This window comes from Tachysurus fulvidraco, chromosome 13 (assembly GCF_022655615.1).
Source record: "Tachysurus fulvidraco isolate hzauxx_2018 chromosome 13, HZAU_PFXX_2.0, whole genome shotgun sequence".
NCBI lineage: Eukaryota > Metazoa > Chordata > Actinopteri > Siluriformes > Bagridae > Tachysurus > Tachysurus fulvidraco.
The window spans coordinates 27,433,275-27,459,261 of NC_062530.1; the positions used below are offsets into that span (position 1 = coordinate 27,433,275).

At 40.7% G+C, this 25,987-nt stretch overlaps 1 protein-coding gene and 1 long non-coding RNA gene across 2 annotated transcripts in view; one reads left to right on the top strand and one right to left on the bottom strand.

The window, feature by feature from the left end:
* LOC113657299 overlaps positions 1–25,987 on the top strand; it is a 1,727,325-nt gene that overhangs the window by 147,740 nt on the left and 1,553,598 nt on the right. The window contains exons 59-78 of the mRNA XM_047822072.1: positions 2,710–2,883; positions 3,324–3,494; positions 3,886–4,056; positions 4,229–4,402; positions 10,424–10,600; positions 10,888–11,061; positions 11,255–11,428; positions 12,156–12,320; positions 12,412–12,585; positions 13,378–13,551; positions 13,943–14,113; positions 18,308–18,478; positions 18,673–18,846; positions 19,180–19,347; positions 20,092–20,265; positions 20,446–20,619; positions 20,935–21,108; positions 21,727–21,903; positions 22,187–22,360; positions 22,565–22,738. Of these exons, the coding sequence (XP_047678028.1) occupies positions 2,710–2,883; positions 3,324–3,494; positions 3,886–4,056; positions 4,229–4,402; positions 10,424–10,600; positions 10,888–11,061; positions 11,255–11,428; positions 12,156–12,320; positions 12,412–12,585; positions 13,378–13,551; positions 13,943–14,113; positions 18,308–18,478; positions 18,673–18,846; positions 19,180–19,347; positions 20,092–20,265; positions 20,446–20,619; positions 20,935–21,108; positions 21,727–21,903; positions 22,187–22,360; positions 22,565–22,738 (3,459 nt within the window). The remainder of the gene's footprint in view (positions 1–2,709; positions 2,884–3,323; positions 3,495–3,885; positions 4,057–4,228; positions 4,403–10,423; positions 10,601–10,887; positions 11,062–11,254; positions 11,429–12,155; positions 12,321–12,411; positions 12,586–13,377; positions 13,552–13,942; positions 14,114–18,307; positions 18,479–18,672; positions 18,847–19,179; positions 19,348–20,091; positions 20,266–20,445; positions 20,620–20,934; positions 21,109–21,726; positions 21,904–22,186; positions 22,361–22,564; positions 22,739–25,987) is intronic.
* The window catches only part of LOC125146171, a 1,103,650-nt gene continuing 1,103,389 nt past the window's right edge, over positions 25,727–25,987 (bottom strand). The window contains exon 4 of the long non-coding RNA XR_007144650.1: positions 25,727–25,806. This is a non-coding gene — a long non-coding RNA (uncharacterized LOC125146171). The remainder of the gene's footprint in view (positions 25,807–25,987) is intronic.

The window sequence follows — 25,987 nt, forward strand, 5'->3', positions numbered from 1 at the left end:
GCGGTAGGAGACCGGGTTAATCTGTCTGATGATCTGGAATACGCGCACGAACCATGGGCTGAGCTTACGACAGGGGTGACAGAGGCGGAGTGGATAGTCAGACCCACTGTCCGGGTTGGTATTCGGGGTGCTCACGACGGCGTCTGTCGGCCTGTGCCTTTTGCCTGCGAATGGCCTTTTGCAGTTGCCGATGTGCCGCGCTCCATGTTTCCTCGCTACGACGAAACCACTCGTTAATGGCTGGTAAGTCGGAGGGCATATCGGTCCAGGGGAACAGAGGAGGCTGGAAGCCCAGGACGCACTGGAACGGGGTTAGGCCCGTGGCGGGTTTGAGGAGAGAGTTTTTTGCGTATTCGGCCCACATCAAATACTTGCTCCAATCGGCTTGGTTATTTTGGCAGTATGACCGCAGGAACTGGACGAGGTCTTGGTTCAGCCATTCCATCTGTCCATTGGCTTGAGGGTGGTACCCCGAGGTGAGACTGATGTTCACATTGAGCTGTCTGAAGAATGTCGACCAGACTTGTGAGGTGAACTGGGGGCCCCGATCGGACACGATATCCTCGGGTGAACCGTTGAACCGGAAAACAAAGTTGCACAGCGCCTCTGCAGTCTCGAAGGCCATGGGGAGTTTCGACAGGGGAATCAGACGGCAGACTTTGGAGAACCGGTCGATCACGGTAAGGATAACCATGTGGTTGTTCGAACTGGGAAGGTCAGTGATAAAGTCCAGCGCGATGTGGGACCAGGGATGCTGAGGCGTGGGTAGTGGCAACAGCAAGCCCGCGGGGAGCTGATGAGAGGGCTTTGAGGTGTTGCAGACTGCAAAGGCCTGGATGAACTCACGCACATCCGTGGCTAGAGTTGGCCACCAAAACTAGCCTGACAGAGGTTCATGCGCTTGGTGGCGCGGATGTACTCTAGATTCCGGTGGTCGGTGAGTACGGTGAATGGGTGTAGAGCGCCCTCTAGCCAGTGCCGCCACTCCTCGAATGCCGCCTTCATGGCTAGCAGCTCTCAGTCCCCCATGTCGTAGTTGCGCTCATTTGGGGATAGTTTGCGTGAGAAGTACGCGCAGGGAAACATCTTGTTGGCCGGGCCCTGACGTTGGGACAGTACGGCCCCGACTCCCATACTAGAAGCGTCCACCTCCACTACAAACGGCCGGTCTAGATCAGGGTGGTGGAAGATGGGAGCCGAGGTGAAGCTTGTCAGTTCGGTGGCCCGTGTCTTGCTGAAGGCTTCTGCCAGGTCTTGGTACTCTGCTGGGAGTTCGGAGATGGTGGAGGCGGAGCATACAGAGAGCGTGGTGCTGGGTCACCACAAAATCAGAATCGAGGGACAGGCAGAAGGTCAGGACAGGCAGCAAACAATCAGAGAGACAGGTAACAGAAACAAAGTCAAAACAATCGGAAAGAACAATCAGGAAAAAGCTCAGAATGATTGCGGATGCAAATCGAGACTTCGCGCTGAGGTCAAGTTCATTTCTGTATTTATGCGCGTCAGATGATGGTGAACAGCTGGCGCTGTGATTAGGCTGAGCGGAGTACGGTGGGAAGTGTAGTCCGGAAGTGTTCAGTATTCCGGAGATGTTTCTCTTCGTTGCGAGTGAGGAGGTGAGGGAAATACGTGAAATACACAATATGAAAGAGACGTGAAATACACAATATTTTGTGTCAAAGTGTTGAAGTGCCTGTGGCTTTCATACACATAGAAAACATCTTATTACCCACATGGTAATCATGCTAATAAAATTAAGCTAGTCGGTGAACTAATTTGGTTATTTTGAAATAACATGGACAAATATCCCTAATGCCCCCACAGGAGGGAAAAGGGGTAAGAATATAAATGACAGACAGTCTCCTATATATTTTCATGTAATCATCTGTGAATCCCAGTACATTTACAGAAGAAGTCTCCAGTATCAATAACTTTAAGACATTAAAATCTCCACAACAAAAACTTTCTTAGTGTAAGCTGCATTTTTTACTTATTAACTTCAAGTAAAAGAAAAAAGAGAAGCCAGAACAACTGTTTATAGCTGCTGTAATGTGTGTAAGAACAGGAACTTACCTGTTTGGGGACTTTCTACAACATTAAATGTTTGTAACAGAAAAAAAAATTGTGAATGAGCAGTTAAAGGAAAATATTATCCATATATTACCTTATTATAGTGGAGTATTGTGTGTTGATCAATGAGGATCAATTAAGGTGAAGCTAAAACCTACCAAAATGTGGAAAAACTTTAGGAACTCGAACTAGATTTTTCATAAGCACTTTATATTTATTTTTATTAAAGCAGACTGAATTTAAGAGGACGTGTCAGACTGAATAGAGAAATATATATTTTAAATCATTTATATTTACTGGTATGGTCCAGTTAACAGTACTGACTTTATAATGTCTCATTATTAGACATTATAAAGGTTTGGGACATGCATGAAGTTTAAACATAATGACACAAAATCTTTTGTTTCACAAAAGTCATTAAGGAGCAGCAGGAATCTTCCTTTCCTGGTGGTTGGATTTATTGGTCCACTAATTGGTCCACTACACAACTGATTAAAAACTAACAGCCCTGACATGAACTTTCTCTGTCCCAGGTGTCCAGACCACTGATTTATACAGCTCTGGTGGACAGGATGTGGAACACTGGGTGTAATAGTGACAGAGACTAACCTCCTTCTCTCTCTCTCTCTCTCTCTGTAGGTTGTATAATTGCAGTCTCACTGAAGATGACTGTACTGCTGTTGTAGCAGCTCTGAGAACAAACCCCTCACACCTCAAGGAGCTGGACCTGAGTGACAATACAATTGGAGACACAGGAGTGAAGCAGCTCTGTGATCTACTGAAGACCTCAAACTGCAGTCTGGAGAATCTGAAGTAAATTATTTTTAGTCTTTGTTAAAAAACAAAAAAATGAGAGATAATACTAATTATAATAAAGGTCTATAACAGATTTTCAATTTGGAAGATACATGTAAGAGAAAAACATAATTATTTTAAAATTAAAATTACTTCTCTGGTGTATGTTTACTGTATAAATAAGTCAAAGAAACTATTAAAACATTGATCTAAATCCTTTAATTATAAACAGGTAACACCTGTAATGTAGCCTGCTTTATTATTTATTTTATTTTAATTAATCTAATTACATGAATCTCCTGTGAAATGTGACCTGTGCTTCTCTTAAATAATGGTTCTAACTGTTGTCTACTGGCCTGTACTGAGATTATTATTAATTACAAAGCCTTCAGTGATGCTCTGTCACTGTCATGTCACTGTCTCACTGAGAAATGTCCTTTATTAATATTTTCTTTCAGAATAAATAACTGTAATCTCACACAAACACAATGTGGTGATCTGGCTAAAGTTCTGGAATCAAACTCCTCATCACCTCTGAAAGAGCTGGAGCTCAGAGGGAACTACAGTGTGTCAGGATGGAACATTTTTAGTTATTTTATAGGGAATCCAAACTCTAAGTTGATTTTGAGGTGAGTTTTTAATTTACATTAATGTATTTTTTTTTTTTTTACAAAACTGTAATATTTTATTCTTATTATTTTAAAGTGGTGACTTTAGTGTTTGCAGGTCTTTCTTTGGTCCAAGATTCTCATTAGTGTGATATAAAGACATTTACATTACATTTATTACTTTGTTAATGCTGTGGAATAAAATATTTTATTGTAACATATAACATTCAGATGATATCTGACCTTTTTACAAGACAGCCTCACATTATGTATTATTAAAGCAGAGAAAAAAATTAATCCAGCTGCTGTCGTGTCTGTGCTGGTTCACATCATTTAACATCAGCATCTTGTGAGGACAAACATCCAGAGGTCTGTTATCAGTATCATAATGAAAGGTGTTTTCTCTCTTCAGAATTTTGAGTCCTGAAGCAGAAAAGGCCTGTGATTATCTGACTAAAGTTCTGGGTACAAACCCCTTACTGCAGAGAGAACTGGATCTGAGTGGGAAATTATCTGGAGACTATGAAGTGAAGCAGCTCTCTGTTTTACTGAAGGATCCACAGTGTAGGACTGAGACACTCAGGTGTGTGGTCTGATTCCTCACCTGGTGTTTTTATTTGTGTTCACATTAAATCTATAAAGATATTCCACTGTACACATGATCACTCTTTTGTTTCTATACCTTGGAATTATTTTTTATGGTTGATCTTGTGGGTTGTTAAAGACATTTTCTCAGCTGTGTTCTCTGTCTGCAGGCTGAATAAGAGCAGTGTTACAGACAGAGGCTGTACTGATCTGATATCAGCTCTTACTTCAAACCCTTCACACCTGACAGAACTGGACCTGAGTGAGAACACACTGGGAAATTCAGGAGCGACTCAGATCTCTACTCTACTAAAGAATTCATCCTGTAAACTACAGAAGCTTGTGTAAGTGTAATTTAATAGTACACTTTACTATATGATATATAATAAATTATATTTTTACTTCTCTATAAGTTTATTTCAGTCAGGACCACTTGAGTCAAAATAAAGACAATTCTTTGAAATATTAAAATTTTTTATTTGCAAGCTTATGAAATTTACATTTGGCGGTATGGCTCTGTTCTGAATTCCCCTTCCTTTTCATGAGCTCCATGAAAGCTAGTCAGGGAACATCAGCAGCTTCATGGGGGGACAATCTCCCATTAACTGGGAAAGCAGCCAGACAACATCTCTCCCCCCCCCCCCCCCCCATTTAGAACAGAGCCTGCCTCAGTGACAACAGAATGACACTGATTAAGTTGAACACAGTACCAAGGAGGAGCTGGGGGAGGAGGTGGGTTGCAGCAATGCAGAGGAAACAGCCAAGCAGACAGACTGAAAAAAGCATTTAAATAGGGCGCCCTGTTTGAAATGGACCAATAGCGCGCTTAGGAATCAGATCAGCTGACGGGCGGGGTTATAAAATTGACATCAGCTGATAGCCGAGCTTGACTATGTGGCCTGCCTGACCTGACGCTGAATGCTATATTTCAGTCAGGACCACTTGAGTCAAAATAAAGACAATTCTTTGAAATATTTAATTTTTTTTATTTGCAAGCTTATGAAATTTACATTTGGCGGTATGGCTCTGTTCTGAATTCCCCATCCTTTTCATGAACTCCATGAAAGTTAGTCAGGGAACAGCAGCAGCTTCATGGGGGGACAATCTCCCATTAACTGGGAAAGCAGCCAGACAAAATCCCCCCCAAACAGACCATACCAGGCAATCCTCCCTGGCTCTTCATGCTAACTGAAGAGCCAGCAGAGGATTAAAGCGAGCTTTTCACTAGCCAAACTTATTAGTAAAATACCAACAGAGCAGAGGACATGTTATCAGGCACGGAAAGCAGTTCCTTTATATGAAGTGACGTGACATACGGCTAATTATGGTGAACCATACTCAGAATTTGTTCTCTTCATTTGACCCATCCAAAGTGCATACACACAGCAGTGAACACACACACCGTGAACACACACCCTGAGCAGTGGGCAGCCATTTATGCTGCGGCACCCGGGGAGCAGTTAGTTGGGGGGTTTGGTGCCTTGCTCAAGGGCACCTCAGTCGTGGCCGGCCCGAGACTCGAACCCACAACCTTTGGGTTACGAATCAGACTCTCTAACCATTAGGGCACGACTGCCCCCATTTACTATTTAAAATGCTTTACCATTTACTAGCAACCACTGACCATTAACCCCCCCCCCCCCCCCCCCCCCCCCCCCCCCAAAAAAAACCAAACAAACAAAAAAAACCCGGAAGGCTCAGTGCCTGTATACGATTCAAGGCTGCAGAAGACTCCAGATCATCATGAACATCATGCCATCCCAGTTTCCCAAGGAGCAACCAGAACCTTTAACGTTCCACTCCTGGTTCAGCTACCTTAGGGACAGCAGCAGAGGAGGAGAGCTAGCATAGCAGCAGCAGAGCTAGCTCAATCACAAACAGAACACGAGAACCAAGTGCCTCCTCCCCGAATATCCCGAGTAGCCATCTCTAGGATCCATCCAACAACACCACAAGTCCAGCTATTAAATAATTGAAGAAGCAGTGGTTAGGATGCTTCTCGGGGCCTTTCCAGCTTGGAACATTTAATTAATTAATTAATTAATTAATTTGTAACGAACAGAAACAATACAAGCACGGCCAGGAGCCATTGATTATCAATCCAAAGGTCACTATCTTTCGCTGGACACTCGTACAGAGAGGAGAGAAATTTAATCAAGCTTTTCATTTTCATTGCTGGCTAAAATTTAACCATGTCAAGTTAAAAAGTTAAACCATTTGCCAGTAAATTTTCCTGCATTACGTATCATAACAGCCTAGCGAGGCATGGCATAACAGCCTAGCAAGGCACAGCGTGACGCAACATAATGCCTAGCAAGTTATGGCATATCATATCATAACTGCCTAGTAGGGCATAGCACAACATACCATAGCCTAGCGAGGCATCATAACGTAACAACGCCTAGCAAGGCATGGCATAACGCATCATAACGGCCTAGAGAGTCCTAGCACAACGCAACATAACGCCCAGCAATGCATGGCATAAGGCATTACAACAGCCCAGCGAAGCACAGCAAGGCATAACCCAGCGTTATGCAACCCAACACAGCCCAGCAAGGCATATCATAACGTAACGCAACACAGCCCAGCAAGGCACAGCACAATGCAAAATAACGCCTAGCAAGGCACCGCATAATATCACTACAGCCCAGAGAGGCACAGCACAACGCATTACAACAGCACCACGCAACACAACATAGCACAGCACAACCCAACACAGCCCAGCAGGGCACAGCACAATGTAACAAAAACAACCCAGCAAGGCATGGCACAACATATAATAGCCAAGCGAGGCACAGCATAACGTAACAAAACGCCTAGCAAAGCACGGCCTAACGCATCACAGCAGCCTAGTGAGGCACAGCACAACGTAAAGGCCTAGAAGGCATGGCCTAACGCATCATAACAGCCTAGCGAGGTACACAGTGCAACGTAACCTAACATGGCCTAGCAAGGCATAGCATAACGCAACGCAACACAACTTAGCCTAGCGAGTCACAGTACAATATACTGTACCATAACACAGCCCAGCGGAGCATAGCACAACGTACAGTATCACAACACAGCCTATCGAGGCACAGCATAACACATCACAACAGTCTAGCAAGGCATGGTAAGGTAATGGTATGGTAACATTACCCAACACGGCCTAGCAATGCACAGCCAACCGCAATGCAACACAACATAGCCCAGCAAGGCACAGAACACCACACCATAACACAGCCTAGCGAGGCATAGCATAATGCATCACAACAGTCTAGCAAGGCACAACAGATGGTAACGTTACCTAACACGGCCTAGCAATGCAACACAACATAGCCCAGCAAGGCACAGCACAACACACCATAACACAGCCTAGCGAGGCATAACATAGCGCAACATAACCTAACATTGCCTAGCAAAGCACAGCACAATGTATCACCACAGCCTATCGAGACACAGCCTGACGTATCACAACAGCCTAGCGAGGCACAACATAGAGTAACGTAACCTAACACGGCCTAGCAAGGCACAGCACAACGCAACAAAACAAACCCAGCAAGGCACAGCACCAAGCACCATAACACAGCCTAGCGAGGCATAGCATAATGTATCATAACAGCCAACGGGGCCTAACATAGCATAACATAACATAGCTTAGCAGGGCATAGCATAACGGAACCCAACACATCTTAGCAGGGCATAGCATAACGGAACCTATCGTAGCTTCGCAGGGTATAGCATAACGGAACCGAACATAGCTTGGCAGGGCATAGCATAACGGAACCTAACATAGCAGGGCATAGCAAAACGGAACCTAACATAGCTTGGCAGGGCATAGCATAACGGAACCTAACATAGCTTGGCAGGGCATAGCATAACGGAACCTAACATAGCTTGGCAGGGCATAGCATAACGGAACCTAACATAGCTTGGCAGGGCATAGCACAACGGAACCTAACATAGCAGGGCATAGCAAAACGTAACCTAACATAGCCTGGTGAGGCATAGCATAATGTAACATAGCCTAGCAGGGCAAAGCATAAAGTAACCTAACATAGCCTAGCAAGGCATAGCATAACATAACATAACAAAGCCTAGCAAGGGATAACATAACGTAACCTAACATAGCCCAGTGAGACATAGCATAACATAACGTAACATAGCCTAGCAGGGCATAATGTAACCCAACATAGCCTAGCAGGGCATGCCATAAAATAACCTAACATAGCCTAGCGAGGCATAGCATAACATAGCCTAGCAGGGCATAACATAGCCTAGCGAGGCATAGTATACCATAACTTAACATAGCCTAGCAGGGCATAGCATAACGTAACGTAACATAGCCTAGCAGGGCATAGCATAAAGTAACCTAACATAGCCTAGAGAGGCATAGCATAACGTAACGTAACATAGCCTAGCAGGGCATAACGTAACCTAACATAGCCCAGCAAGGCATGGCATAACGTAACCTAACATAGCCTAGTGAGGCATAGCATAACGTATCATAACAGCCTAGCGAGGCATAACATAGGGCAACGTAACCTAACCTGGCCTAGCGAGGTATAGCATAATGTAACACAGCCTAGCAGGGAATAGCATAACGTAACCCAACATAGCCTAGCGAGGCATAGCATAACCTAATATAGCTTAACAGGGCATAGCATAATGTAACCTAACATAACCTAGTGAGGCATAGCATAACAAGTCGTGGCCTAATGGTTAGCGAGTCTGACTTGTAATCCTAAGGTTGTGGGTTTGAGTCTCGGTCCGGCCACGATTGAGGTGCCCTTGAGCAAGGCACCGAACCCACCAAATGCTCCCCGGGCGCCGCAGCATTAATGGCTGCCCACTGCTCCGGGTGTGTGTTCACGGTGTGTGTGTTCACTGCTGTGTGTGTGCACTTTGGATGGGTCAAATGCAGAGGTTCACCATACTTAGCCGTATGTCACGTCACTTTCACTTTCAACTAACATAGCCTAGTGAGGCATAGCATAACGTATCATAACAGCCTAGCGAGTCATAACATAGCGTAACGTAACCTAACCTGGCCTAGCCTAGCAAAATGCAACATAGCCTAGCAAGGCGTAGCCTACCTAGCATAACAGACTGTACAACACGCCAGCCCGGTCGCTTCCGGCTCAACAAATGCACCATTAGACACGAACATGTGTGCCATATCGATTTACCGTAAGTTCAAAGCGTTTTCAAAACGTCCCCTTCGGCTCAAGTCTACTAATAGTAATCACGACCTCTTATAGTCCCATTTCGCGAAACCAAAAGGAGATTTGGTTTAAACTCTAATTAGCCGTCAAGTTTGAATTGCAGCAGCAAAGCAGAGGCAGCAGCCCCACAAAAGAAGATAGCTTGCGGTTTAAACTCCCAATAGCCACCGAGTTTAAATCACAGTTGCAGCAATGCAGAGGAAACAGCCAAGCAGACAGACTGAAAAAAGCATTTAAATAGGGCGCCCTGTTTGAAATGGACCAATAGCGCGCTTAGGAATCAGATCAGCTGATGGGCGGGGTTATAAAATTGACATCAGCTGACAGCCGAGCTTGACTATGTGTCCTGCCTGAACTGACACTGAACACTATATATATATATATGATGTAGGAATAAATTAGTCAAACTCATTCAGGGGTAAATTACCCCAAAACACAGAAACTAATAATGAACATAACATAGAACATGTGTTACCAGAGCCATTGCTATTGGGGTACTAAAGACGGGGTATAAAACGTATTTATCAGGCCATAAAGAAACATATTTATACTACAATACAAACATAAAAGCTACAGAGCAGCATACAGATGGCAGAGGATTAAATAATCTTACTACATAAAATACAACACTAAATAGCCCATTTGAAAACTTGCCCCATTGATCGCCCTGATTAGGTATTAATACATCTTAGACCTGCAGATAGAAACACACATTACACTGGAGATAGATACAGCAGTTCAGCAGCTTTACAGTGAATACAGACGAGTTACCATGACCCCATGGCCAGGAGAAATGATCTGTGCCTGCTATACTATAACACTCACCAGTTATGCTTTTGTTTCTTTACAAATTGCTTGAGATGGACCAGGACTGGCTTGTCATTGTCAAGTTCTTCTTACAGTGATAATGAGCTGCTGCACTGGCTGGTTTAAGTGATTTCATGTGACAGACGTCCGTTATCCACAGTGTGTGGTTTAGTTCCAATGAGGGGGCATCAATAATGTAATTACTGTTACAGGTCTTGTCAGTTTTACATGATTTACAAATGAGTTCATGTACCACATGGGGTAAATAAAGAACATTGTCACAAACAAGGTAATGAGATAATTAGCATTATAAATGTTTCCTGATAATGGTGAACTTTTTTGCTCCTTCTCCAGACTTTCAGACTGTAATATAACAGAGAAAGGATACACTGATCTGGTTAAAGCTCTGAAGTCAAACCACTCATCACCCCTGATAGAGCTGGACCTCAGAGGGAACGACCCTGGAGCTTCAGGAATAAAGGAGCTTAGGGATTTGATGAATGGTAAAAAATGTAAACTGAAGACACTGAGGTGAGCGCTTTCACCAGTACATGTAAAATACAGCATTAATTCTGAGTTATTAGTAAAGTTTCATTGTTTGAACCACTGTGTAGCACATTGTGATATTTTTGGTCACACTTTGTTATTAACATTTTTTGTAATAAAGAAACAAATTTAAAGTAAAAGTTTATGCTGAAGTAATATCGCTAATGTTTAAAACTAGTTTTCCACCATGGACCAAACAATTACTGAGAACTAGCACCACATTGCTGTAAATATAATTAGTGTTAATGTTTCTCTGTTCTTTCTCTCTACAGGGTGTTGAAAAGTCCTGAAGCACAGAAAGCTTCTGATCATCTGACTGAAGTTCTGGGTATAAACCCGATACTGCAGACGGATCTGAATCTGAGTGGGAAAATAAAAGAAGACTCAGAAGTAGAGCAGCTCTCTGTTTTACTGAAGGATCCACACTGCAGACCTGAAACACTTCAGTAAGGAATTAAATTCCATATTAATGTGTAAACTTCAGTTAATGATGTTAATGTTGAATGGTTTGTCTTTAGGTGATCAATCATTCATCTAGTTTTCAGTCTTTTTCAGTAGTAATGAGTAGTTTGAGGAGAATAGATGCTTCTCTGCATGCAGAAGTTTAAAGAAAAACCCTGTGATTTATTGTGTTTTCAGACTCAGTGAGTGTAATCTGACAGAGAAAGGATGTTCAGCTCTGCTCACAGCTCTCAGATCAGAACACTCCACCCTGAAGGAGCTGAATCTGAGTAAGAACAGGATTCAGGATTCAGGAGTGAAGCTGCTCTCTGAGGAACTGAAGAAGAAACACTGTAAACTGGAGACTCTGAGGTAACGTCTAATACACACTTCATTTATAATCCAGATGATAGAGACGTGAAATACACAATATTTTGTGTCATAGTGTTGCAGTGCCTGTGGACTCATGATAATCATGCTAATTAAATTACGCTAATCTGTGAAATAATTTAGTTATTTTGAAATAACATGGACAAATGTCCCTAATGCCCCCAAAGGATGGAAAAGAGGTAAGAATATAAATGACAGTCTCGTATTAATGATCATATAATCATCCGTGAATCCCAGTAAAAGAAAAAAAACACTTGAGAATGAGCAGCTAAAGGAAAATATTATCCATATATTACCTTGTTATTGTGGAGTATTGTGTGTAGATCAATTAGGGAACAAATTAGTTAAATCTCTTTTAAGGTGAAGCTAAAACCTACCAAAATGTGGAAAAACTTTACAAGCGCTGAGATTTTTCATCTGCACTTTTGAGAGGACGTGTCAGACTGAATAGAGAAATATATATTTTAAATCATTTATATTTACTGGTACGGTCTAGTTATCAGTACTGACTTTATAATGTCTCTTTATTAGTTCAGAAAAATTCAGACATCACAAATGTGTAATTCAGAACATGTTCCCAAAGAGAACAACAACAGTAAATACAGTTAATTTATACACTGAACGCTGCCACATTTATACTCCTGGTTTTTACAGAGACTTACAGACCTTTCCTACATAAACATAATACAATTGGTGTAATTTTGTGTAGACTTTCAGACTGCAGTATAACAGAGGAAGGATACACTTTTCTGGCTGAAGCTCTGAGACAGAATTCATCATCACACCTGAGAGAGCTGGATCTCAGAGGGAACGACCCTGGAGCTTCAGGAGTGAAACTACTTACTGACAACAAAGTTTACAACCTGACACTGAGGTGATTCTATAAGCAATGATGATATATACAAATATCATATTAAACAAATATAATTTCTGTTAAAAATAACTTTTCCTTCAAACCTCTACAGGTTGTTAAAAAGTCCTGATGCAGAGGAAGCCTACACGTGTCTTACAGACATGTTCAGTAAGAACCCCTTACTGCACACGGAGCTGGATCTGAGCACCAAAACACCAAAGAACATCCACGTGAAGCAGCTTTCAGCTCTGCTGCAGGATCCACATTACAGACTGCAGAAACTTACGTAAGAAACAGCTATAAACACACAGATCTCTGTTTTCACTCAGTTGCTCTTGTTTAGTCAGGAGTGACTGTAGCCATGCTAACTGTGACTGTACTGATATGAAAACCTCTGACACAGTGAACTGCACTCACTTTATGTTCTGCCTCTTTGAGCAAAACACAATTTGACTTAAAGTACAGACGTAAATATCCCATTTCTTACAACCCAGTTTAGTAGATATTCACTAAATGTCACAGCACTCATCTTTATCAAAATGACAACAAAAGTATTAGCTTCAGGAAGAAGAAATATTTACTATATGTTTTTAATGTTTTTAAATATTTATAATGTTCCTGAGCTGCTGTGAGTTGTAAACCTGTACAATAATAACTTACAGTAATTCACATTCAGTAGTGCTGACTTACAGGCAGGAAAATTCTGAACACAAACTTTATACACCACCTCACATACGTCCAGGGCATCGTGTATGAACGTGGTACAGCCAAAGACCTGCCCAGAAGGAGGTTTGGGACATGCATGAAGTTTAAACATAATGACACAAAAACTTTTGTTTCACAAAAGCCATTAAGGAGCAGCAGGATTCTTCCTTTCCTGGTGGTTGGATTTATTGGTCCACTAAACAACTGATTAAAAACTAACAGCCCTGACCTGAACTTTCTCTGTCCCAGGGGTCCAGACCACTGATTTATCCAGCTCTGGTGGACAGGAAGTGGAACACTGGGTGTAATAGGACAGAGACTAACCTCCTCTCTCTCTCTCTCTCTCTCTCTCTCTCTCTGTCTCTCTCTCTAGGTTGTATAAATGCAGTCTCACTGAAGATGACTGTACTGCTGTTGTAGCAGCTCTGAGAACAAACCCCTCACACCTCAAGGAGCTGGACCTGAGTGACAATACAATTGGAGACACAGGAGTGAAGCAGCTCTGTGATCTACTGAAGACCTCAAACTGCAGTCTGGAGAAACTGAAGTAAATTATTTTTAGTCTTTATTGAGAAAGAAAAAAGGAATGAGGGATAAAATGAAGAAATTTCTGTAACAGGTTCTGAATTTACAATAGAAGAAAAGACATTTTGAATTAAAATTGATTATCTGAAATCAGTTACTATTTTTTAATAAGAAACTAAAAAATAGTTCATCTAAATCCTTTAATTATAAACAGGTAACACTGGTAGCTTAATTAATCTAATTACATGAATCTCCTGTGAAATGTGACCTGTGCTTCTCTTAAATAATGGTTCTAACTGTTATCTACTGACCTGTACTGAGATTATTATTAATTACAAAGCCATCATTGATGCTCTGTCACTGTCATGTCACTGTCTCACTGTCAAATGTCCTTTATTAATATTTTCTTTCAGAATAAATAACTGTAATCTCACACAAACACAATGTGGTGATCTGGCTAAAGCTCTGGAATCAAACTCCTCATCACCTCTGAAAGAGCTGGAGCTCAGAGGGAACTACAGTGTGTCAGATTGGAACATTTTTAGTTATTTTATAGGGAATCCAAACTCTAAGTTGATTTTGAGGTGAGTTTCTGATTTACTTTAATGTATTTTTACAACACTGGAAATATTTGACACTGTAATATTTTATTCTTTATGCTTCAACCAATAAGTGGTGAAGGTGTTAAGTTTGCATGTTTTTCTTCGGTCCAAGATTCTCATTATGGTCTCATCATAACCAGCAGTTTTCCCTCAGTAGCTTTCTTCATGTATAAAGGTTATTTTAAGGGTTTTTCTGGTATAACAATTAGTAAGAACACAAAGTAGACTTACTGATAGCAGAGACATCCTCATCTATGTCAACTTGTTAAAGTTCTGTAAACTTAGTAATTTAGTACAAACTAAAGACAGTCTAAACCCATGATGAGAGCTGGTAGTCAGACTAATTCAACTTCGACTTTCAAACCAGGACAAGCTCACACACACACACAAAAAAACACAGCTCAGAAAAGCTTTTAATAGGTTGTGAGCTGCAAAACTAGAAAATTAGTTAAATAAAGTTACATATTGTTACATTTACATTGTTACATTACAAATGAATGCAAGATGGCGCCGAGCATGGCAGCCGTGTTGCGAGCTCCGAGGAAACTTTGCAGTTTTTCATTTATCTTACTAGTTATCCTGCTGTACTGCGTGTTGGAAGTTGTCTGCATAACTGCCTACGACAGACACACGCTTCTAAATATAGGTTCCTATGTCGCGAAACGCAAACCGGACTTTGAGTTTCTGATTGCTGGCGGTTTGTTTACCAACACCGCATCGGAGCCCTTTGTCTGGGCTGCACGAACGCGACCGAGGAAACGCCGCCAGAAAAGAGGGAAGAGAGCCGGCGTCCTTGTTAGACTCAGACGTCGTTCCCTCCGACCTCCTCTCCCAACCATTTTGCTGGCTAATGTTCAGTCACTAGACAACAAACTCTGTGAACTACGGGCACGCATCTCCTACCAACGAGAAACGAGGGACTGCTGCATTATTTGCCTCACAGAAACCTGGATGTCTGTGGAGGTTCCAGACTCAGCCATCGAGCTCACGGGGTTCTCCGTGCACCGCTCGGACAGGACGAAAGAGCTCACAGGGAAAAGCAGAGGCGGAGGTGTTTGTTTTTTATCAACAACTCGTGGTGTGATGAAAGGAACCTACACTCTATTAAATCCTTCTGCACACCTGATCTGGAATTTCTTATGCTTCTGTGTCGACCATTCTGGCTACCGAGGGAATTTACAGCGGTCATTATCACAGCTGTTTATATTCCTCCTCAAGCTAACACAGACCAGGCACTCAAGGAACTGTATGGGAATATAAGTGAGCAGGAAACCGCGCACCCAGATGCAGCGTTTACAGGGGACTTTAACAAAGCCAACTTCAGAACAATAGCTCCAAAATACCTCCAACACATCACCATCAACACACGTGGTGACCGTATACTGGACCACTGCTACTCTCCCTTCCGGGATGCTTACAAATCCCTCCCCCGCCCACCTCTCAGCAAATCGGACCACTCGTCCATTCTGCTCCTGCCTGCTTATAGGCAGAAACTGAAACAGGAAGCACCCGCCCTCAGGACAATCCAATGCTGGTCGGACCAATCAGATGCTATACTACAGGACTGTTTTGATCACGTGGACTGGGACATGTTCCGGGCAGCGTCTGATGACGACATAGAGGCGTACTCAGATTCTGTCACGTGTTTCATCAGGAAGTGTGTAGAAGATGTTGTGCCGACAAAAACAATCCGCGTCTACCCCAACCAAAAACCGTGGATTAATAGCGATGTTCGAGCGGCCTTGTCAGCGCGGTCGTCTGCTTTTAAATCCGGGAATCCTGACGATCGCAGACAAGCCAGCTACGATCTCAGGAAAACCATCAAAGCCGCAAAAAGACAATACAAAAACAAAGTTGAAGAACATTTCAACACCAACAACGCAAGAAGCATGTGGCAGGGCATCAACAACATCACGGACTTTAAGGGGAACAAACCAGCGACTGTGAACATTGCCGCCTCTCTACCGGATGAGCTAAATAACTTTTATGCTCGTTTCGAGGCTCACAACCCCGCCCACACAGAGAGCACTCCTGCGGCTGCTGCAGAAGATGTGAGTGCGCTCTCCGTCTCTGTCGCGGATGTAACCCGATCCTTCCGACGAGTAAACATCCGCAAGGCTGCGGGTCCTGACGGCATCCTAGGCCATGTGCTCCGAGCATGCGCATCCCAACTGGCCGGTGTGTTCACAGACATTTTCAATCTCTCCCTGTGTCTGTCTGTGGTTCCATCATGTTTCAAAAAATCCACCATAGTACCCATACCAAAGAAAAATAAAATCACATGCCTAAATGACTGGAGGCCAGTTGCTCTCACACCCATCTTCAGTAAGTGCTTTGAGAGAGTCATCAGAGATTACATCTGTTCTGTGCTGCCTGCCTCTCTTGATTCGCTACAGTTCGCATACCGCAGCAACCGTTCCACAGATGATGCTACTGCTCTCTCCCACCTGGAAAATAAGAACACCTATGTGAGAATGCTGTTTGTGGACTACAGCTCAGCATTTAACACTATAGTGCCTGCCACACTTGTAGCGAGGCTTCAGACTCTGGGACTAAACAGATCTCTGTGCAACTGGATTCTGGACTTCCTGACAGGCAGATGTCAGGTGGTGAGAATCGGTAGCAATACTTCATCCCCTCTGATCCTCAACACCGGTGCTCCTCAGGGCTGTGTCCTCAGCCCACTCCTGTATTCCCTGTATACACACGACTGTACAGCTACACACAGCTCCAACGTCATCGTCAAATTTGCTGATGATACAACGGTGATAGGCCTGATCACCGACAACGATGAGACGGCCTACAGAGAAGAGGTGAGCACTCTGACCAAATGGTGTCAGAAGAACCACCTCTCACTAAACATTGACAAGACCAAGGAGCTAGTGGTGGATTTCAGGAGACAGAGCAGAGAACACAGACCCATCTCCATCGACAAGACACCTGTGGAGCGTGTGAGCAGCTTTAAGTTTCTGGGTGTCAACATCAGTGAGGATCTCACCTGGTCCACACACACCGACACAGTGCTGAAGAAGGCACATCAACGCCTCTTCTTCCTGAGACGGCTGAGGAAGTTTGGAATGAGCCCCTGCATCCTCAGAACATTCTACACCTGCACTATAGAGAGCATCCTAACGGGCTGCATCACCGCTTGGTTTGGAAACAGCACCGTTGGCAACCGTAAGCCTCTGGAAAGGGTCGTGCGAACTGCCAGCCACATTGTTGGAGGTGAGCTTCCCTCCCTCCAGGACATCTACAACAGGCGGTGCATAAGGAAAGCTCGGAGGATCATTAATGACTCCAGCCACCCATCCTACAGACTGCACTCTCTGCTCCCCTCAGGAAGACGTCTCCGCAGCATCCGATCCCGCACTAGTCGACTGAGGGATAGCTTTTTCCCTCAGGCCATCAGACTAATTAACAGCCATAAATAACACAGCACACAGCATATTCAACAGTTCAACACCGGACTATACACACATGCACACGGTATTCGTGCTGCATCAATACACATGGGACTATACACACACACTGCATCTAATTTAAAATAACAATCTATCTGACAATAAGCTATCGGTACCACAGGACACTTCTGTATCTGTACAGTCCATTGCACCTTAACATGTTACATAATATTACATGTATATAATACTTTATATATATATATATATATATATATATATATATATATATATATATATATATATATATATATATATATATATATATATATATATATATATATACTCATACATACATATATGTATGGTTATATATATGTCTAGCAGTACACTGTGGGTACTGACTATGTATGAACACATTGCACCCTTTCCACATTTTCCACATTTGCACATTTCAATGATGCTGAGCATTTTGCACATTTTTTCTAACCTGTCTGTAAACTGTTTTATTTATGTTTGTTATGTTACTACTGTATCTAAATGGTTCTGCAATGTCTGGAGCTCGCTCCCAAGAATTTCACTCACCAAGGCACATGTGCCGTGGTGATGTGACAATAAAGGTGACTTGACTTGACTTGATGTTTATTACATCCTTAATGCTGAGGCATCAGAATAATGGTCTGTGCTGGTTCACATCATTTAACATCAACATCTTGTGAGGACAAACATCCAGAGGTCTGTTATCAGTATCATAATGAAAAGTGTTTTCTCTCTTCAGAAATTTGAGTCCTGAAGCAGAAAAGGTCTGTGATCATCTGACTAAAGTTCTGGGTACAAACCCCTTACTGCAGAGAGAACTGGATCTGAGTGGGAAAATAAAAGGAGACACAGGAGTAGAGCAGCTCTCTGTTCTACTGAAGGATCCACACTGCAGACCTGAAACACTTCAGTAAGGAATTAAATTCTATATTAATCTGTAAACTTCAGTTAGTGATGTTACTGTTGAACGGTTTGTCTTTAGGTGATCAATCATTCATCTAGTTTTCAGTCTTTTTCAGTAGTAATGAGTAGTTTGAGGAGAAAAGACGCTCCTCTGCATACAGAAGTGTTAAAGAAAATCCCTGTGATTTATTGTGTTTTCAGACTCAGTGAGTGTAATCTGACAGAGAAAGGATGTTCAGCTCTGCTCACAGCTCTCAGATCAGAACACTCCACCCTGAAGGAGCTGAATCTGAGTAAGAACAGGATTCAGGATTCAGGAGTGAAGCTGCTCTCTGAGGAACTGAAGAAGAAACACTGTAAACTGGAGACTCTGAGGTAACGTCTAATACACACTTCATTTATAATCCAGACGATGATAGAGACGTGAAATATGTATTTGTAATTCAGTAAAACATTTTTTTTTTTAATTTAAAATTTTTCCTGTTTTTTTTTTTTCTTTAAAGCCACAAATTATTGTAATATCATTTTATTAATTACAACAAAGTCATTTATACAGGTTTCCTTCTGTGACACTCTAGAGTTAATAAATTAACAATAACACATTTGTAAACAATGTCACACATCTTAATGTCTAAAACTGAAGGTATTTATTTTGTACAATATTTGTAATATTCTGAATTAAAATTCTGATTAATTTTGTTTTTTCAGGTTAATGTACAATAATATCAGAGAGGAAGGATACAGTGTTCTGTCTGAAGCTCTGAAATCATCTCACCTGATAGAGCTGGATCTCAGAGGGAACGACCCTGGAGCATCAGGAGTGAAGCGGCTCACTGATTTACTACAGGATCCAGACTGTAAACTGAACACACTGAGGTTTATATTATTAAATAATTAAGAGAATAATTTATAACATACATATCAGGACTACTTGTTAAATATGTTCCATATGTTATATCTGATGGTCATATTAGACGTCCTCTTCATAAATAATCTATTATGGACAAACTTGCTAACATCCAAAAAGATTTTCAAAATGATGTCGTGGCAACACAAAATAATTAGGAATCTTAAACTCATTATGTAATATTTGTCATGATGCGGGGTAAGGAAGCGGACCCAAATGCAGGATAGTCAAATCAACAGGGTTTTATAACAAAAGGACATGAAACAACACACAGACTAGAGACAGGACAAAGACAACAGTAGATTCCGTGATGCACAAGGCAACGCGGCACAGTTAAATAGACATGGTGATCACAATAGGAAACAGGTGTGTAGACAGGGAGGAGCAGACGAAGGCGGGGCAGACACGTGACGAAGAACGTAAACAGATGCACGTGGCCAAAGTCCGGGCTGAGTCATGAGAATATTACTGTAAAAAGGTAGTTTTGTATTTGATTTTGATTTTTTTTTGTGACATTTCACCTGCCTTTATTCAGTGTTTGAACTTCTTTAATAATACAGACATGTACAAAATTTCAGTTTCATTAGGTTGCTAAAAAGTTAGAACTCTAGCACTAAACTTTAACTTAAGACAATTTTAGAAACTGTGGCTAAATTTCTTATATTTTCCTCTTGTATAAAATATTCTTTCTTTCTCTCTTTCTCTCTCTGCAGGTTGTTGAAAAGTTCTGCTGCACAGGAAGGTTGTGATTTCCTTTCTAGAGTTCTGGGTGTGAACCCCTTACTGCAGAGAGAACTCAATGTGAGTGAGAAAATATCTGGAGACTCGCAGGTGAAGCAGCTCTCTGCTCTTCTGGAGGATTCACACTGCAGACCAGAGAGACTCAAGTTAGTATTGATCACTTATTTATACTTAAACACTAGTGTATTCCTTTTGGAATGTAATAACTGTATATAATGTCATTAATGAAATATTTTAGTCTACTTTTAAACTGTATATTTTACATTAAACAATATAAAACTACATTTAAACAGAAGTCTTGTCTTCCTTGTTGTCTCTGTATCCAGAGTAAATAACTGCAGGATGACAAATGAAGGTTGTGCTGCTCTGGTATCAGCTCTGGGTTTAAACCCCTCACACCTGAGAGAGCTGGAGCTGAGTGGGAATAAACTGGGAGGATCAGGAATGAAGGAGCTCTGTGATTTGCTGAAGAATCAACAATTCAAACTGCTGAAACTGGGGTAAAGGCATCATTTATAATAAAATCTATAATGTCAGAAAGAGCAGAGGTCTTTAAGAAGACTTTTAGAAGACGTTCTGGTGAAATGTGTCGTGTTACAGTTTGTAATGACCAGATATATGTATTTTAATACCATTTATACAAACTCTATTTAATAGCCTACAACCACCAGCTGGATTAATCTTTGAATATAAACTTGAATTATTATTAAAAGTAACAGAAATCCTTAAATAGTTTCTCTACCTTGGAATTATTTTTGATGGTTGATCTTGTGGGTTGTTAAAGACGTTTTCTCAGTTGTGTTGTCTGACTGCAGGCTGAATAAGAGCAGTGTTACAGACAGAGGCTGTACTGATCTGATATCAGCTCTTACTTCAAACCCTTCACACCTGACAGAACTGGACCTGAGTGAGAACACACTGGGAAACTCAGGAGCAGTTCAGATCTCTTCTCTACTAAAGAAGTCATCCTGTAAACTCCAGAAGCTTGTGTAAGACATTTAATAGTACACTTTACTATATGACAAATAATAAATTATATTTTTACTTCTCTATAAGTTCATATATACTGTATGATGTAGGAATAAATTAGTCAGAAACTCATTCAGGGGTAAATTTCCCCAAAACACAGAATCTAATAATGAACATATTAACAAAGAACATGTGTTAGCAGAGCCAGTGCCATTGGGGTACTAAAGACGGGGTGTTTGAAACACCAGTGAAGCGATATTGTAATGTATAGTATTCTAAGCTAGAAAAAACATATTCATCAGGCCATAAACAAACATATTTGTACTACAACACTTAAGATGGACCAGGACTGGCTTGTCATTGTCAAGGTCTTCTGACAGTGATAATGAGCTGCTGCACTGGCTGGTTTGAGTGATTTCATGTGACAGACATCAGTTATCCACAGTGTGTGGTTTAGTTCCAATGAGGGGGCATCAATAATGTAATTACTGTTACAGGTATTGTCAGTTTTACATAATTTACAAATGAGTTCATGTACCACATGGGGTAAATAAAGAACATTCTCACAAACAAGGTAATGAGATAATTAGCATTATGAATGTTTCCTGATGATGGTGAACTTTCTGCTCCTTCTCCAGACTTTCAGACTGTAATATAACAGAGAAAGGATACACTGCTGTGGTTAAAGCTCTGAAGTCAAACCACTCATCACTCCTGATAGAGCTGGACCTCAGAGGGAACGACCCTGGAGCATCAGGAATAAAGGAGCTTAGGGATTTGATGAATGATAAAAAATATAAACTGAAGACACTGAGGTGAGCGCTTTCACCAGTACATGTAAAATACAGCATTAATTCTGAGTTATTAGTAAAGTTTTATTGTTTGAACCACTGTGTAGCACACTGATATTTTTGGCCACACTTTATTTAAATTTTTTTGTAATAAAGAAACAAATTTACAGTAAAAGATTAAGCTGAAGTAATATTTCTAATGTTTAATACTAATTTTCCACCATGGACCAAACAATTACTGAGAACTAGCACCACGTTGCTGTAAATATAATTAGTGTTAATGTTTCTCTGTTCTTTCTCTCTACAGGGTGTTGAAAAGTCCTGAAGCACAGAAAGCTTCTGATCATCTGACTGAAGCTCTGGGTATAAACCCGATACTGCAGATGGATCTGAATCTGAGTGGGAAAATAAAAGAAGACTCAGAAGTAGAGCAGCTCTCTGTTTTACTGAAGGATCCACACTGCAGACCTGAAACACTTCAGTAAGGAATTACATTCTATATTAATCTGTAAACTTCAGTAATGTTCAGTTAGTGATGTTAATGTTGAATGGTTTGTCTTTAGGGGATCAATCATTCATCTAGTTTTCAGTCTTTTTCAGTAGTAATGAGTAGTTTGAGGAGAATAGACGCTCCTCTGCATACAGAAGTGTTAAAGAAAAACCCTGTGATTTATTGTGTTTTCAGACTCCGTGAGTGTAATCTGACAGAGAAAGGATGTTCAGCTCTGCTCACAGCTCTCAGATCAGAACACTCCACCCTGAAGGAGCTGAATCTGAGTAAGAACAGGATTCAGGATTCAGGAGTGAAGCTGCTCTCTGAGGAACTGAAGAAGAAACACTGTAAACTGGAGACTCTGAGGTAACGTCTAATACACACTTCATAGTCAGTTTAGAAATCATCTTATTACCCACATGCTAATCATGCTAATAAAATTAAGCTAATCTGTGAAATAATTTAGTTATTTTGAAATTACCTGGACAAATGTCCCTAATGCCCCCACAGAAGGGAAAGGGGTAAGACTATAAATGACAGTCTCTTATTCATTCTCATTTAACCTCCTGAGACCCGTATGCTACTGTTGTGTACATTAGAATTTCTACTGACTGTTTCTCTTAATTCATAGCTGATAACTATAAATTTAATCAGTGTTTTCAAGGAAGCAGTTTCGCAAAAGAATTATACCTAACAGTCCTCATATAAGGTTGGCACAATAAATATATATAGACAATGAAGGTCTGAGAAAATGTTATGTCCTCATATGAGGACATTCGAGTCTCAAGAGGATAATCATCTGTGAATCCCAGTACATTTACAGAAGGAGTCTCCAGTATCAATAACTTTAAGACATTAAAGTCTCCACAACAAAGACTTTCTTAGTGTAAGCTGCATTTTTTACTTATTAACTTCAAGTAAGAAAAACTTTTTTTTAGCTGCTGTAATGTGAGTAAGAACAGGAACTTACCTGTTTTGGGGACTTTCTACAACATTAAATGTCTGTAACAGAAAAAAAAACACGTGAATGAGCAGCTAAAGGAAAATATTATCCATATATTACCTTGTTATTGTGGAGTATTGTGTGTAGATCACTGAGGGGAAAAAATGAGTTAAATCTCTTTTAAGGTGAAGCTAAAACCTACCAAAATGTGGAAAAACTTTACGAGCTCTGAGATTTTTTCATCTGCACTTTATATTTATTTTTATTAAAGCAGGCTGAATTTGAGAGGACGTGTCAGACTGAATAGAGAAATATATATTTTAAATCATTTATATTTACTGGTATGGTCCAGTTATCAGTACTGACTTTATAATGTCTCTTTATTAGTTCAGAAAAATTTAGACATCACAAATGTGTAATTCAGAACATGTTCCCAAAGAGAACAACAACAGTAAATACAGTTAATTTATACACTGAACGCTGCCACATTTATACTCCTGGTTTTTACAGAGACTTACAGACCTTTCCTACATAAAAATAATACAATTGGTGTAATTTTGTGTAGACTTTCAGACTGCAGTATAACAGAGGAAGGATACACTTTTCTGGCTGAAGCTCTGAGACAGAATTCATCATCACACCTGAGAGAGCTGGATCTCAGAGGGAACGACCCTGGAGCTTCAGGAGTGAAACTACTTACTGACAACAAAGTTTATAACCTGACACTGAGGTGATTCTATAAGCAATGATGATATATACAAATATCATATTAAACAAATATAATTTCTGTTAAAAATAACTTTTCCTTCAAACCTCTACAGGTTGTTAAAAAGTCCTGATGCAGAGGAAGCCTACACGTGTCTTACAGACATGTTCAGTAAGAACCCCTTACTGCACACGGAGCTGGATCTGAGCACCAAAACACCAAAGAACATCAAAGTGAAGCAGCTTTCAGCTCTGCTGCAGGATCCACATTACAGACTGCAGAAACTTGCGTAAGAAACAGTTATAAACACACAGATCTCTGTTTTTATTATGTTGCTCTTGTTTAGTCAGGAGTGATTTATCCAGCTCTGGTGGACTGAAAGTGGAACACTGGGTGTAATAGTGACAGAGACTAACCTCCTTCTCTCTCTCTCTCTCTCTCTCTCTCTCTCTCTCTCTCTCTAGGTTGTATAAGAAAGACAGTATGACAGATGATGACTGCTCAGATGTGTTTTCTGCTCTGGTTTTAAACCCTTCACACCTGAGAGATCTGAATCTGAACTGTAATAAACCAGGAGAGTCTGGACTGAGAAATCTGTGTGATTTCCTGAAGAATCCTAAATGTAAACTGCAGACACTAAAGTGAGTAATAATGTCTTCATAATTAAATTAAACATTTTAAAAATATCGAACAGTTTACAAAAATCTTATTTTAGCAGTAAGAAATTCTACTGTGGGGTTTGTCATAATCATACAAAAATAATTTATTAAAAAATACTTTATAAATATTTATTAGCACATATAATGTATTAAAACACTCAAATAATATGTGCATTACATATAAAAACAGTAATTCTTACTGTCATAATAAAGGGTAGACAGTGAACAGAGTAATAAACAGTCCATTAGTCCAGTAATACAGAGGAATGCAGTGCAATGGAATAAAGAGAGAATAGACAGACAATAAAGAGGGGAAAAAGAGGGAATAAAGAGAGAATAGAGAAAGGGAATGAAGAAATATTAAAGAGACAGAAAAAAGAGAGAGAATAAAGAGAGGCTGGTGAATGAACCACTGTTCATATTGATATAAGTGAACACTCTAATTCTTCTTTTAACATTTAAAGCTATCCACAATCTTGCACCTTCATATCTTCTTGATCTTCTTCATACTCCAAAACCAACTCGCACTCTTAGGTCTTCTTCTTCCACTCATTTCATTGTTCCCTCTGTCCGTCTTGTAACGATGGGGAACATAACGAATAACGAAGCTTTCAGTTACTCTGCACCTCAGCTCTGGAACTCACTTCCATCTGAGCTCCGTAATATTGATTCTCTTTCATCATTTAAATCTCAGCTTAAAACTCATCTGTTTAGTTTAGCATATTCTAGATCATGATTTGTAATGTTGGTCCAATTTTTTTTTTTTCTTTTTTTTTTTCTATGTAAGTATTGTATAACTATATTTTTTGTTTTTCTTCTTCTTTTGTACGGTGACCTTGAGTGTTAGAAAGGCGCCTTTAAATAAAATGTATTATTATTATTATTACTCCAAGTTGTGCTGTTAGAGGAAACGTAATTAAACCTAAATATCTTTTCTCCTTTCTCTCTCTGCAGACTACAGAACAGTGTAAAAGGTGAATCATCCTGTGCTGATGTGGCTTCAGCTCTCTGTACAAATCCATCACACATCAGAGAGCTGAATCTGAGTGAGTGTGAACTGGGAGACTCAGGAGTGAAGAAGCTCTGTGATCTACTGAAGATACACGAGTGTAAACTGGAGAAACTGCTGTGAGTAACTCAGTGATGAAACACACTCAACTGAAATCACAATCTTTATGTTTTCTGTGAATCAGATCTTTCCTGATACACACTAACAAAACATAATCTCTATTTTAATTTAATGTCTGTGTTTGTGTTACATTAACTATGAGTTCATGAACCTGGTTCTTAATGTTCACACCTACATC